This window comes from Phytophthora infestans, genomic scaffold (assembly GCF_000142945.1).
Source record: "Phytophthora infestans T30-4 supercont1.1 genomic scaffold, whole genome shotgun sequence".
NCBI classification, from domain to species: Eukaryota; Oomycota; class Peronosporomycetes; order Peronosporales; family Peronosporaceae; genus Phytophthora; species Phytophthora infestans.
The window spans coordinates 311,678-327,391 of NW_003303758.1; the positions used below are offsets into that span (position 1 = coordinate 311,678).

Here is a 15,714-nt window from a genome sequence, read left to right on the forward strand (position 1 = left end):
AGTCACTCCGCGACTCGGGCATTCCAGTATACGACACCGTCCGCGAGTTCGCGGAAGTTTTTCCCGACAAGATTCCAGCTGAGCTCCCTGCTGACATAGGCATTCGCCATGAGATTGATCTCACGCCGGGTTCCAAGTACTGTGTGACGCGACAGTGGCCCCTCCCACGCGATCAGGTTAAAGCCATTGGCGACTTCTTCGAGAGCCGCCGCAAAGCGGGTCACGTGCGCGAGAGTACCTCGCCACACTCGAGTCCGACGTTCTGCGTGAAGAAGGCCACGGGTGGTTGGCGCATTGTTCACGCTTTTAACAAGCTAAACGACGCCACCATCCCAGCACAAACTCCGATCCTTCGGAAGGATATGGTACTTGACACCATGGGCCGCAGTGTTATTTTCAGCGCCATCGACCTGACCGATGGCTTCTATCAGATCTTGATGCGACTCAGCGACATCCCGCTCACAGCGGTGAGCACTCCCAGCGGGATGCTGTGGGATTGGCTTGTCATGCCGCAGGGCCTGAATAACGCACCAGCCACGCTCAATCGCATGGTTTCCCACGTTCTGCGCCCACTTCGCGACTTCGCTCCGAGCTACTTCGATGACATCTTCGTTCACAGCCGCGCTAAGGGCGATCTCAGGGCCACAGAAGTTCGCTTGAATCACTTACGACAAATGTTCCAAGTCATGCGCGAAAACAAACTGAATGCGAACTTGAAGAAGTGCATCTTCTGTGCCCTGGAGATTCCGGTGCTTGGCTGTTATGTGAGCACAAATGGTGTCCGAGCGGATCCTGAGAAGGTCTCGTCCATCTGTGCGTGGCCCACGCCGCAGAATCAGACTGAATTGCGTCAGTGGCTTGGCCTCGCAAATTATCTCCACAAATACACGAAAAATTACGCTGGTCTGATCCAGCCATTGTCTTCATTGCTGAAGAAAGACATCACGTGGTCGTGGACTCCCGAACATCTGTCAGCCTTTAATGCAGTGAAGAAAAGCTTGGCGGAGGCCCCAATCATGGCGCTTCCAGATGACTCAAAGCCATTCCACGTTGTTTGCGACGCGAGCGACTTCGCCATCGGCTGTGCACTGATGCAGTTCGACGACGAAGGTCGCGAACGCGTCGTGAGTTACCAATCCAGACAGATGAAGCCCGCTGAGAAGAATTATCCGGTCCACGACAAGGAACTCCTTGCGATGCGCTACGCACTGATCAAATCCAGAGTGTACTTACTCGGTGAGCAGACATTCGCGATCTACACAGATCACGCGTCGCTGCGAACAGCGACGAAGAGCCCTCATCTCTATCAGCGCATGGCACGATGGCTGTCATTCTTCTCCGAGTACAACTTCGTCGTTCACTACAAGCCAGGCAAGAATAACATCTTTGCGGATGCCCTATCTCGGCGCCCCGATTACGATCCACGCCGAGATTTGGGTCGTCAGTCACTTGAAGACGCGGACGACGACGAATTGGACTGCGCCACATGTGTGGCTGCAGGTGTGAACCTGATGACGGCGGTATCTCCAATACTTCCCCTGCGGGAAGAGATCTCTGCCGCGTATCGAGATGACTTGATATATGCCGGTATCCTGGAACACCTTCGCACACCAAGTGATGCCACGCTAAAGACACTGAGCCGTTCCACGCGCGACCAGATTCACAGATACCAACTTGACGGTGATCTGCTGATGTACAGTATCGATCGATTTGATGCTCCTCGCGTCGTTGTCCTCAACGACCCCGATCTACGCGCAAGAATTATACACGAATTCCATGACGCTCCAGTGGGTGGCCACTTGGGCCGTGAGAAGACTTTCGCAGCGGTATCCCGCGACTTCTACTGGCCTCACCTATACAAGTGGGTGCGCAAGTGGGTCCGCTCCTGCGAAACTTGTCAACGCGTTAAACCGTCACCGTCATCGCAAGCTCTGCTGCGTTCTCTCCCTCTGGCGACAGAAGCGTGGCGCTCTGTGTCAATGGACTTCATATTCGATCTCCCACCCGATACTGACGGTCGTACTGGTGTTCTGGTCTTCGTGTATCGCTTTACCAAGATGTGCCATCTCGTTCCGGTTCCGGACTCAATCACCGCGGCCGATACCGCGGTGCACTTTGTCGACGCTGTCTTCCGACATCACGGCCTTCCTGAATCAATCGTCTCTGACCGCGATTCCCGATTCACATCGGCGTTCTGGACGAAACTCTTCGACCTCCTGGGCACCAAACTCCTCATGTCGACGGCGGCGCATTCGGAGACTGACGGGCAAACGGAACGCGTCAACCGCGTGCTAGAAGATGTTCTGCGCAGTCACGCCCCGTCCTTCGAGAACTGGAGCTCCTTCCTGCCTCTTGCGGAGTTTGCACTCACCAATGCCGAACACGCGTCGACGGGATCGACTCCATTCTTCGTCAACAACGCGCGTCATCCACGTGTCCCCGCACAACTTGCTGTGGGCCAACCCACGGCGACTGATGGCTTCACTCTGGAGGGGGAGGAATGTGATAACCCTGCCCAACCGGTTCCGATACTGGTTCAACCACCGGTTTCCGGTGAGACAACGGTTCTGCCGTCTACGAGTTCAGCTACTCCTGCAGTAGACATCAACGCGGTGACGCGTTTACAGTTGAAGAAGATCCTCGCACCCGCGCAATCCACGTCGTCGCCGTTAGTTGACTGGACACACCGAACGCTGATCGCTCCAGCACAGCCACACTCGACTGTGGCTAACTACGCGCCGAAACCTCCAGCGCGACCCGCTGACAAGGCAGCGGTATCCGACTTTTGTCCTTCATCGCCAATCGGTTACCCGATTCGTCCGTGACGCGCTACAACTCGCTGTTGACAAGCAGAAGGAAAACGCTGACAAACGTGGCCGCAAGAACACAAGTGCATTCAAGATTGGTGAGCGTGTATTACTCTCAACGGATGGAATTCGTACCTCTGCTATTACGAACCTAGGCGCGAGCAAACTCGCGCCGCGCTACATTGGGCCATTCAAAGTACTACGAGTTATGGGTGATGCCTACACGCTAGACATTCCTACGACGCTACGACTACACCCGACGTTCTACGTCGGGTGACTTAAGAAGTATCTTCCCGCGATGATCCCGGAGGCGGAGCAGGAGCATGAATTGAGCGGCCCTCGCGATGAGCCTGTCGATCCAGCGTCCCATCTGTCCCAGTTCCCCGCTCGCGCGGAAGAGCTCCACCCCTCGGTCCGCCAAACACCTGCGCCTCCAGACTACTCAGTCGCTGCAAGAGTTCACGATTCGACTGCTGCAGACTACTCGCCGTCGCCTCGGCGCTCCGAGAGCTCTCATCCGCCCGCTCGGCCTCCTCCTGTGCGTCTCGAGAAGTGTTCAGCGCCTGCTCAACGTTGACCTGGTCAACCAGGTCATGTCGATTTCCACCGCGACGGTCCTCCGCCCATCGTTGACTCGAATAGAGATACGTGCTGGATCGTGGACCGTATTGTTGATCACGAAGATCCTCCCCGCGCGCGTCACTTGACCAAGTCGTCGGCTCAACGCGCGGCTCCCGCCGCGCGGAAGTATAAGGTACGATGGCTCGGGTTTCAACCTGCTGATGATACGTGGGAACCTCGAACCAACTTGCTTCGTGTCGTTCCTGATGTCGTCCACGACTACGACTTTAGCCTTGAGTCAAACGCGGCCGCGAGCGACCTCGCGGCGATCGAGAACGCGATCGACTACGCGCCCGACGAGACGTCGAATGCGCCGGAGACGGGCTCCGTCGCGAACGCTGTCGGCGCGAGCCGCCGCGAATAGCCGCCTGGGTGAACTCGGAGAGTGAGCGCTTATACTTCTCGATCCAAGCGTGTTCGGTCGGCATGAGCGGATACTCGACAACATGCTGATCCCACTCAGCTTGCGTCGGGCGTCGCCCGATGTCACACGAACTGCAACCTTCGCGTACGTTGACATAGCACAAACGGTCTTCGGTCTAAGCGTCGTCGCAGACTTTCAGGCGCAGATCGCCGAGTGAATGCTCGGCTTGTAGGGCTTCGCGATCACCGAGCCAGCCGACGACACTTTCTCCAGCCTCTTGCATCCGATTCCACCGCCGGATGAATGCGCACCATAATCTCTGCAAAGCTTCGTACGACGCGCCGTCGAGCGTTTTGTTCCGGAGACGCCTGAAGCGCCGAAAGTGGTCCTGCATGGTGTCCAGCGCGTCCGGGGTCACCGCCCCGGACAAGTCGTACAGCGCCCACGGCTTCATATCCTCGTTCATCACGTCGGGCCAAACCCCAGGTCGACTCACGCTCTCAGGTGCGATATCAGCGGTCCACCCACTGTTCAGCGTCGTCGCCGACGCTGGAGCCGTCCGCGTTGTTCCGCTTCCTGTCTAGTTCGCCGCCCCCGTCTGCTGCGCCATGTTGTTCTCGTCTGCGCAAGTTGTATTGTGCTGCTCCTGGGCTTCGCAGGAGCTCCCGCCCGTCAAGTTCTCAAGCGTTCTCTTCTCCGCCTTTTCTCAGTTTTTCCCGATTGTTCTCCGAAGTGCACCCACGTTAGGTGATTGCTGTCTTAAGAGGGGGGTGATGTAATAGGCCCTCCCAAGTTACATATGTAGGTAGTTTTATAGGGTTCTTTGTAATGGTTCACACCATTACATAAGTAGGTAGATTTGCGTTACAAAAGTAGGTGCAGCAGTACACGAGTAGCGTGTGCTGAACTGCCGTCACCTTATTGGTTGAAATATGGAGAGCCAGACCCATAATCAACCAATAAGGAGTTGACGTGCATTTGAGTGGTCAGGGCAAGCCGCTCTGGACCTAAATAAAAACAGAGTTGATTTTCCTCCAGACTAAGTACTTGGTTTCAGTATCACTGGACTTATACGCTTCCTCATCACTACGTGTAAGCAAGTAACGGACACCCCAGGCCCGTTACATTTGGACCGAGCGGTGGTGATGCATCAACGCGGCTATGGAAGCACTACCCGGGGCAAGCACTTCTTCCTACTCTAACAGCACTAAGCATTGCGTTTGTTATGGGATAGGTTGAGTAACTACAGTCGTGCACCTCGTTTTCGGCCCCGGTATGGCTTAATAACCTGCACAATCTAATGATTGGGCCACATGCATTGCGCAAATGAGTTGCCCATCTCCTTTGGACCAAATAACCTCAAGGAGGGATGAAACGCCGCACTTCCGCCACGATGTATCAGCTCAATCACAGTCACCATACAACAGCTCATTATAAATTTTGTCGCAAAAGGCCATGGCACCTCGCCCGTCCGCCTATTCTACGTTGAATCTCGCCAATAAGCAAACATTGTGCAGGAAGGCAGCCACAGAGCCATCATGGACACTGTCTCTGTTTTACAAAGGCGAGACGTATACCCCCGTCAATATTAATACAGCGATGAAGTGGTGCTCAGAAGGTTGGCAAGACGTATCGACAATGACCATACGAAACTGTTGGAATCACACTGGTATTGTGTCGAAGATGGATTTGAGATTTGTACTTAATTAAGGTAATACAAAGTAGTACATTTGGATTCCATCTGCTCCTCTATAAATATTCGCAGCTCGTAGACTCTATATGGTCCACCCCGCCGAATACGAGGTGCACGACTGTACTTTTAAAAAAGCAGATCGTTACTAATGTCGTTTAGAAACAGATGTTCAACGGCTTGAAAATTAGTATTTGTATGGTTTAGCTTACCTAAATCAATAAACTGAGCTTCAGAACCAGCCATGCAGTAGGAATAGAGAACCCAACCGAATGAAAATCTGGGGACGGCACTCACTTTTAAATTGGCCGCCTCGTCTGGTGGTTACCTACAGCTTCAGCTACAGCTATGCTCAAAACAACAGCATTTCAGATACTTCAGGCGACTGCCATGAAGCAACAAGAGATGAACGTACAAATTGGCTTGGAAAAGTTCTCCGGTCGGCAAATGGAGTATGCTACTTGGAAAGACAGGATACCCACGCACGTGGCGAAGATGGTCTTGGACGTCGAGAATGAGCTCTTTGAAAAAGATTTTTCGGACCCAACGTTGGTATGCGCGACGTTTTGAACGTGACGCCACCACACCTTTCGGATGAAGACGTGGAAGCGGCTCCAGAAAAAAAGCGAAAGAATATGCGAAGGGAGGACATGGTATGGGGGAAAAACTAACGAGGGCCCTCCTAGAGAGGGCCCTCACACAAAACGGGCAGAGGTATTACCGTTAGTGCTGCAAATAGACCGTTAGTGACGCAGCCGTTAGTGATGCAAAAAGACCGTTAGTGATGCAAAAAAATCGTTAGTGATGCAATTCACAGCTTGTGACGTAAATAGATCTTCCAAAGTGCTATCTGAACGAAAACAGCTTCAGTCTTCAAATGGCTTCCAACCCAAGACTTGAGTTTCCGCCCGACGGCTATCTAGTGCTGCCCCTCAATCTCACGCAAGCAACTATTTCATGTGTGCTTCGACAAGCAAGACGATCTGATTATATTAGTGTTTTCCGTGAGGTGGGTGGCGAAGAAGACGACACATTCCGAAGCCAATCACGTCAAAATTGTCTTTCGCCACAGATGAAAAAGCTCCACAGGAAAATTGAGGAGGTGGTTACACTAGTTGATGCAAACTTTCGAGCACAAGTTTATTCATTTTTTTACTCGCGCCCTGGTGGGCCTGAGCAAGGACCGCATGCAGACTTCACAAGTAGCGACGTGGAAGCTGTCAAGATGCGTTTTCCCCGCAGCATTCCAGCTAGTGTCGTCGTCGCGCTCGAAAGTGGTACACAATTAAGAGTTTACGCCGGATGTTACACTGTGGCACGCGAGGAGCGATCCCGGTTGGTGGATATCCCTATTGGTTACTGCATTGTTTTTCGGGGCGATCTTCTTCACGCTGGAGTAAGCTATTCACAGCACAACTACAGAGTCCACTGCTACTTGCAATTTGAAGGTGTTTCGTGGGTACCTGATATTGTCATGTCTGCTTTAACCTCAAGTTTTACCTGTCAATACTGCGGTTACGCTGATGCATCTTCCAATCGAATGCGTAACCATCGCTACTTTTGCTTATCTAACCCAGTCGGACAACAACACCGGGTGATTCGGCAGCAACTACAGAACGCAAAGGGAACCTACTCGTGTGATCTGTGCCAAAAATCGTTTGCAGTGAAAAGTAGTTTGAGGAGTCACATTAGCCGCAAACACTCTTAACCCAATAGCTCAATTCAATTTATATTGTTATTTTTATAATATTTTTTATTCAATTTTCTATAGACTTTGTTGAAGTGTTTTGAACACTTCAACTTGTTTGATATCATTGCAAAAATTGCACCGCATTTCAGTATCTCGATGTGTATTTTAATAAAGAAAAAAACAGATATACAAATTTAGCGAAGGTGACAGCCTTCTTAACAACTGAAGCCTTGTGCATCCATCAAACAGTGGTAGGTATTGACAGCTCTGTTTTCATCTGTGGCTGCGTATGGAGTGCGCCCTGCATACCCCCATGATCGTGCCGGGAGATACGGCTCTAAGAACGCAGAGGTCTGGTGAGTGCCAACAATTTCAAGTCTTGAAGGGGTCGAAGCGTGTTGTGGCGGGGATGCTGAATGATTTTGGTCTACCCTCTCGCTGTAAGTCGGTTCCCGCGCTGTACCGAGAGTGCCATGGTTGGCCTTGTGTGATCGCTGTGTAGATGATGCGCGTCGGTTTTGCCGGATCGGTGCAGGTTCTTGAATCCGCGATTCCGATACCTCGATGCTGTCGTGTCGGACCCACCAGTGTTTGTCGAAGTCCTCCGGAACAAGACATCGTTCACCGTTCGACTCAATGACTGCAATTAATTGGTGGAGACATGGTCGTCCATGTACACCACGAAAAACACCAGAGCAAACAGACTGCTTCGTCCGAGAATTGACAATCTTCTGAGCGTCGCGCCACAGCTCATGTGTAGCCGTGAGAGCCCACACCGTAATTACGCGAACAACACGAGCGTATCGGTTTTTCTGCAAAAGATATGGCGCACTAGTGGCGTTGTACTCATACAACCAACTTGTTCGTGATGCCGCAGCAACCCACCAACTTAGTAGAGACTTGAAAACCGTGTACAGATCTCCTTGGCTTGACTTTAATCTCGCCTTCACTGTCGCGTGTGTGCCTTCCACAGTGGATGTATCTCGGATACCGTAGTGTCGGTAGCTGTTGGTGCAGTATTTTACGATTCGTGTCTTATACTTCCACCAGTGTAGGTCGAGGTAGTCCGAAACTACCTTCGACTTCAGCTGTAACTCTCTGCATTTGGCTTCAAAGGCTTCTGCAGTCTCTGCATCAATCGCTTCGAAGAATGTCGACATAAATGAATCGGTTTCCCAGGAGTTTTCTTTCCTCGGTTGCCCAGGAGCGGGGTTGACGACATCAACCTGCCCGAGATGCAATCTTGTTTTAGCTTCCACGTTCTTCACCATATGCCACCTACACACCATTGAAGGTACGTCAGGGAACACCCTATCGAGGGCGTTCATACAAGCTAAATCGCGATCCGTTAATATCACGCGGGGCTGGTCAATCTCATTCTCCACCAGCAAAAGTTGTAGCATGTTGAATGCCCAGACGTAATCCTCCTCGGTCTCTCCTGGCAGCCAGCATTGAGCAACAGGCAGTACTGTGTTTGCCCCAGTAATTGTAATCACATTGAGCAATGGCAACTTGTACTGGTTTGTGTTGTAGGTACAATCGGTTATCAATACTCCACAATGCTGCCGGTACAATGCGGTCGTTGCAGGATGAGCCCAAAAGAGGTGTCTGAGCTGGTGAGTCTCTGGGTTTGTTGTCCATCGATGAAAGAACTTGTGTTTATTGAGCAGCTCAAACAAAGCCTCGATCGAGGTGTGGCTAGCCAGTTCATGGCGGCGCGTCGCATTCTTGGCGTTTGCAATATCCTTTGCGATCACTAGAGAGTTGGGGTCGACAGCAAGAAGCGTGGCTTGAATGTCTGATACAGAGATACCAGCAGCAGTTTGTAGACTAACTAGGTCACTAGCAGTGTCAGCGACAACAACAGTTGTGGAAGCTGCAGCCCGGCGACGATGTGCTGCATGAACCCGGGCGTCACGAGAGGGCACGTGGTTGTGGTGTGAGCTTCGTGCCGTGTGAACGATTTTCCAGGGGCCAGTCGGGTGCTGTTTGCTCGCTGCACGGATACCAATTCTCATAGGGCACTCTGAGCGCTTCGATCCCCGCAAAGGGCGCTGACGGTCGGATTCAGTTAGATTCTGTGTGTTCTTGGGCACACCGGCTCGGTCACACTCATAATTTTGCACCCAAACGTCTCCATCATCGTTGTAGCGTACACGGCGTCGAGATACATTAAAGCCGTGGCTTAAGGTCCATGCATGTACTGCGGCTTCTGCTTCGTCATGAGACGAGTAGTTGGCTTCAGGTGGAGGTGGAATTAAAAAGAGCGGGGGTTTCTCCTTCTCCATTGTACGGATACTTGGTTTGTGGTACTCGCTACTGAGCTCCTGTACACGCCAGCCATTCGCGTACGGCAACCCCATCCACAGTAATGGTACTCTTACAACCTTTCAATATGTTAACAACCTTTCGTCTGGTTGGCAACGCTGTACCGGTTACAGTACGGTAACGCTGTACCGGTAACAGTACCGGTAATACCTCTGCCCGTTTTGTGTGAGGGCCCTCTCTAGGAGGGCCCTCGTTAGTTTTTCCCATGGTATGGCGAAAGGCCGATGCTGACATGCGCCATGTTCTCAACGCGACTCTACCGAACTCGTTTCTGTCGTCTTTGCCTGACGATGAGAAGAAGATTGGAGGTGTGCGTGGTTTAGCAACTCCTTGAGCGGAAATTTGGGATCCCTGACGCAAGTGAGTTGGTGTAGTTGGCGAGCCGTTGGAATCAAATTCTCAGCTCAAATTAAAAGAGCACCATAATTCTGTTCTTGCAGCTGAACCAGGCGCGGAACGAGATGAATAGGAAGTCAAGGCAGGTCCTCGGAAGGGGCATGATGATGGAGACGATGATGTGCGTACAATTTTTGGCGCAGCTTCTCTATGAAATATGGGAATCGTCTATCGAGCTGATGGGCAAATCGTTCACGTCGGAAAAGCTAGAGAACGCCTCTTTGGTGACAAGTCTAAGAAAGCGATTGTCCGTCAGAGCGGGGCAAGCTTAGCGACCTAGATCAGTTGCGTGAAGAAAATCGCCAAAACGCGTAAGCCAGAGGTGAATACCGGTGTTCAAGGTCAAGGGTGCTTTTACTGTTTCGGAGAAGGACATCAGAAGGCACAGTGTGAGCGCAAGAAGGCGGACCGGGACCCATCTTGTGAAGTTGGACCCATTTTCAGGTCCAATATTCAGGCCTAACCGGCGAAAACGACGACAAGCAATACCACGAAAATTGCAACGGTGCAGCAAGTGGTCAAGAAGCAAAAAACGATGCTCGAACCACCAGCGGATGTTGAAATGGATGAGGGGCTCAAGCTACCGGAAGGTGAGATCAGCGATTCGAAGATGAACAGCGGACATTGTCTTGTCACTTTCGGACAAGTGGATCCAATGGTACGTAAGAATTATGGTTCATATTTAAATTGTTGCATCACTTAGCAGTTTTGGATGGACTGTGGATTGTTGATACAGGAGCTGGATGCGGAATAAGCTCAGACAAAAGCTAGTTCGAGATGCACCAGCCACAGATTTGAGTATGGAAACGGTAGTAAGTCAGAGACTACGCTAACCGGTTCAATACAAATGCGTGTTTCATGTCCCATTTGTAAATCTTAAGTTTAAAGATAAGAAACATTGCGTTTGATCGTCCATGCGGGAGTAACTTTAGATAGTGCCTGTCATTCGGCTAAGCAAAGATATAATCACATGCAGTTTCAGGGTGGTGAGTTTTATACTTGTTGAATGAGAAAGGTCAGCTTCTATTTGCGGAAGTACAGAAAGGAGCGGTGAACTAAATGCATTTATCTAAGTTAAGCAAAGCTAATACGTTTAGTAAGAAATATTCGAAAGAGCAGAAAAATGCTTGACGAGGAAATTACACCTCAGACTAGGTCGTGTATATAAGGCAAGACTAATGACAGTTTTGCACATCAGCTAGTTAGTGGAATATCTCAGATTAGTCAATCTGAGCTCACATGCCTACCATTCTTTTGCACCATATGTGAAGCTGCAAATTCTACCAGAATGTCATACCGTAGTATAATTGGATCGCGAGTTAAGCAGCCACTTTGCACTCGGATATTATGGGAAATATGAAAGTAGATGGTACGTATGGTAGAATTGGATTTCACTATACATTGGCAATTGTAGATGATGTGCAGCCACCAATTGGATTTATGCGATGAAATCAACCAAAGAAGTGTACACACATGCTATGTTGTAAGTTTGATTTTGTTGCTTACAAAAGCAATTTGATCTATATACAGTGAAAATGATAGAAAGTGATGGTGTACGGAAATTGTCAACCAAAAATAAAAAAATCTTCAATTAAAAGATTGTTTCTGAGAAATTAAATGTAGAAAGCTAGGAGGAGAGCAGAAGTGCTGGGAGCTGCCATCAGACATTAGCGAGGCAGGTTGAGAGCTCGCTTTTAACAGCAGCCATGCCAGTTTGGTAGTGGCTAGAAGCGATTAAGTACGCAGCAGAAGTGTTGAACAGAATGTCGACGTCTAGACTTGGAAATACATCGTTATATGAAGCACTTCACGGCAAGAAACTTGATGGTCGCCTATTTACCCAGAACAAAGAGAACAGATAAAAAGTTGAGGTCTCGAGGCTTAGAGTGCAAAATTCTTGGGCTTTCGAATGACTATAAGAACAATGTCCAAATTGGAAAGCACCCGACTTTTGTTTTGACAAGTTATTTCTAGATTTAAAAAAGGTCGATAAAAGAATCGCTACCGTGTCCAAATGAAAAAGCAGCCGACCTATCTCGTAGAATAAGCGATGGTACTTTTTTATGGACTGTCTCCTTTTCACTTCAACGTCAGCTCCGAGTCCGCATTTCTTGGACGCACACTTGACCGCGTCCGGGTCGTACACCAAGGTGGCTTCTGGCAGTAGCCCCGTGTATACCCCTCCCGACTACGAGGTCCGCCTTCCAACACCTTCTGAGGTGCCACGCGAAATCGCTCGGCGCTTAAAGCAAGCGCACAGCTCGCTAATTCCGGACACAAGCTTGCCGACAAGCAGTAGGCAACACAAGCGGATCAGACGGGAGGCTTCTTCTTGCGGCCATACTTTCTTGGGAGACAAAGCAGCATGTACCACAACCTCGACATCTATCGTGAGGCCATCCACTCATGCTAGCAAGCCAATCTCGAACAAATCCAGCGGAAGCATGTCGTCCTTAGCGGCTGTTGCCTCCGTTTATGCCACGACGTTCGCCTATAATGCAGCCCATCAAGCTAATGACGTGATCAGCTACCCTACGACGGCCACGCTCGCTTTCAGGTACGTGTCATCGTCTGCCAAGGGCACTAAAGCCCCCACTACTACGCTGAAGACGAAATCCAGACCAAGATCTGAAGAAGAAGCGGTCAAGGCAATTCGTGCTCAAAACACGAAGTCAAGCAAAAACAAATCGCTGGGGTCTGGCTCAGATGAGGATGGTAACCAACCTATGATGGATCATTCTGCTGACGACGCTGGCAATTGAGGCTCGATACGAGAACCATATAATTCGGAAGAGATTTGACACCACCAGCACGGACACAAAGGGAATGCGTGCAAAGTGGAAAGATGCAATTGTCGTTTTTCAGCGGTAAGCACTCGCTGAAGGAGTCTGGGGAGACGGGAAACCTAGAAATGTGAGTGTGAAGCAGTTTAAGAACAAGCTCAACTCTGTCCGACTAGCATACAAAATCAAAATAATGCTTTTGATTACGACAGGAAACCGAAAAGAAGGTGATGGTTCAAGCAGCGATGCCGACGATAGGAGCTCACCTTCTCTACGCCAGTATCCCGAGATGCCGCTTGACGTTTAGTTTGCGAAGAGATTGATGTGGATTCGGACAGCAATGACTCTGGTAGTGGTTCTAGCCGTCACCATTTGGTATGCGATCCATTAAACGTACCCCGTGTGTATCATGGTACACTTGGTCACGAACTGGCAGCACTTTGGCCACTTCTCTGCGACGGTTTTTCGGACAACCCCGGCTGTACCGGAGAAGCAATTATTGAATCCGGGCTTCCTGACTCGCCTGATCAACCATCCAACGCAGCCCATCATGAAGGCATCGACACTGATGAGGAGAGCGATTATTCTTCAAACGAAGCCTGAACGAGGGCCAAAGCAAAAGCCAAGTCAAGATCCAGCGCAAAGTCACATCTGAACAGCCCGCAGTCCAATCGACCCGTGGGCGTTGTCAGTACCAGCATCAGATACGGCTTCGATAGCATGGCCAACATTTTGTCTGCTCGTAGACAGTCAGAGAGTAGCATCGAAGAAGGGAGGTGCAATCGCTGGAGAGATTGGCAACCTCGATTGAACGATCTAATTCAAAACAGCAAGCAAACATGGAAGCTGTTCAACTGAGTGTTACCAGTTTTCAGCAAACAGTGCTTAGATCATGCAGCAAATGCTCGACCAGCTCCAGGACTCACGATCATGATAGTCCTCTCTCCAGCAGTTTTAAGTTTGCGTACTTTCCCAGCTCGTATTGAAAGCACTCATAACTTTCTTTGGCTATGTGCGAGCCTCATCGTCGCGGACGTATTTGAACCCAAACGTTGTCTCCAATATCGATTAGGATGTTGTGGAGAACCACCGCAGCACAAATCATACGCGCCGTTTATGGGTGGACTTGCTGAAGAATTTTCAAATATTTAAATTGGCCAGCTTAATGCAAAATTTCAAGAGGGATCGATTAATGCTATTTATAGCGCTCGATGACCTTCGGTGTAAAATTTGGTAATGAAGTTTTGAGTTATAAAAATCGTGTACATTTTGTTTTGTTTTTACATTTTGGCAACTAGAATCATTTTTAACTGTGCTGGAAAACCGTACTCGTGTTCTAAGATTATCCACGCCTTGAATGATCTAACCTATTAGGAACCAATAACCGCGGATTTAAAGTCCAGAGTGCTAACCATTACATCATAAGAGCACCTAGCTCAGACACACCACGCCCAATCCGAGACCCGCTCGAATCGCACGCAATTCACGTATTCACGGACATGCCACATGTGCTGCACATACCCCTTTCACATATCATCGTGCTCCTACACTTACGGCCATGCTCGCATGCTTCTTTCGCCACCAGGCTTGCTTCAATCCCCGCCTCGAGCCATCCGGTTGCTACTCGCTTTGACGTCGCATTTCTTCGTGTTATGGATACCCACGGGATCTATTGTTCTCGCGGAAGGCTGAGATGAGCCCTCTGGCTGTCTTGGAGAATTGGTAGTGCAGTCAGCGAAGTCGGCAGTTAGGCTTGGTGAACTCTGCCAGAGCAGCAGCTACCACTTAAATCGGCAGCGGATCGCCGGGACACGATATAACACACCACGGCAACACAACGTGACGCGGCTGTAGCGTGTGGCAGGTGCGCAACGCAGCAACAACTGGGACGTTGTGGGGCCGGTATGAGGTGTGCAAAACGAGGTCCTACCGGGATTTGAACTCGGATCGCTGGATTCAGAGTCCAGAGTGCTAACCATTACACCATAAGACCAGCACTAACTCACCAATCCGCAAACAAAATTTCAAACGCTTTCCTAAAGCCCCACACGACAGCTGGCGCCATCGCTACATACTATGCTTGCAACGCCGCACAAAATCAAGCTCCTACCGGGATTTGAACCCGGATCGCTGGATTCAAAGTCCAGAGTGCTAACCATTACACCATAAGAGCACCTAGCCCAGACACACCACGCCCAATCCGGAACCCGCTCGAATCGCACGCAATTCACGTATTCACGGACATGCCCCATGTGCTGCACGTACCCCTTTCACATATCATTGTGCTCCTACACTTACGGCCATGCCCGCATGCTTCATTCGCCACCCGGCGTGCTTCAATCCCCGCCTCGAAACCATCCGGTTGCTACTCGCTTTGACGTCGCATTTCTTCGTATTTTGGATATCCACGGGGTCTATTGTTCTCGCGGAAGGCTGCAATGAGCTCTCTGGCTGTCTTGGAGGATTGGTAGTGCGGTCAGCGAAGTCGGCAGCTAGGCTTGGTGAGCTCTGCCAGAGCAGCAGCTACCACTTAAATCGGCAGCGGATCGCCGGGACACGATACAACACACCACGGCAACACAACGTGACGTGGCTGTAGCGTGTGGCAGGTGCGCAACGCAGCAACAACTGGGGCGTTGTAGGGCCGGTAGAAGCGGCGCAAAACGAGGTCCTACCGGGATTTGAACCCGGATCGCTGGATTCAGAGTCCAGAGTGCTAACCATTACACCATAAGACCAGCACTAACTCGCCAATCCGCAAACAAAATTTCAAACGCTTTCCTAAAGCCCCACACGACAGCTGGCGCCATCGCTACATACTATGCTTGCAACGCCGCACAAAATCAAGCTCCTACCGGGATTTGAACCCGGATCGCTGGGTTCAAAGTCCAGAGTGCTAACCAATACACCATAAGAGCACCTAGCCCAGACACACCACGCCCAATCCGGAACCCGCTCGAATCGCACGCAATTCACGTATTCACGGACATGCCCCATGTGCTGCACGTACCCCTTTCACATATCATCGTGCGTGG

General features: G+C 50.5%; 1 protein-coding gene across 1 annotated transcript; it reads left to right on the top strand.

The window, feature by feature from the left end:
• Positions 1 to 5,872: 5,872 nt before the first annotated feature.
• PITG_00040 (uncharacterized protein) lies at positions 5,873 to 9,192 on the top strand (the record flags this gene model as incomplete). Its single annotated transcript, XM_002908629.1, has 8 exons — positions 5,873 to 6,034; positions 6,169 to 6,196; positions 6,676 to 6,878; positions 7,089 to 7,152; positions 7,438 to 7,528; positions 7,933 to 7,978; positions 8,425 to 8,466; positions 9,019 to 9,192. The coding sequence occupies 8 exons, from the start codon at positions 5,873 to 5,875 to the stop codon at positions 9,190 to 9,192; spliced, it is 810 nt and encodes a 269-aa protein (XP_002908675.1).
• Between the last annotated feature and the right edge of the window lie 6,522 nt (positions 9,193 to 15,714).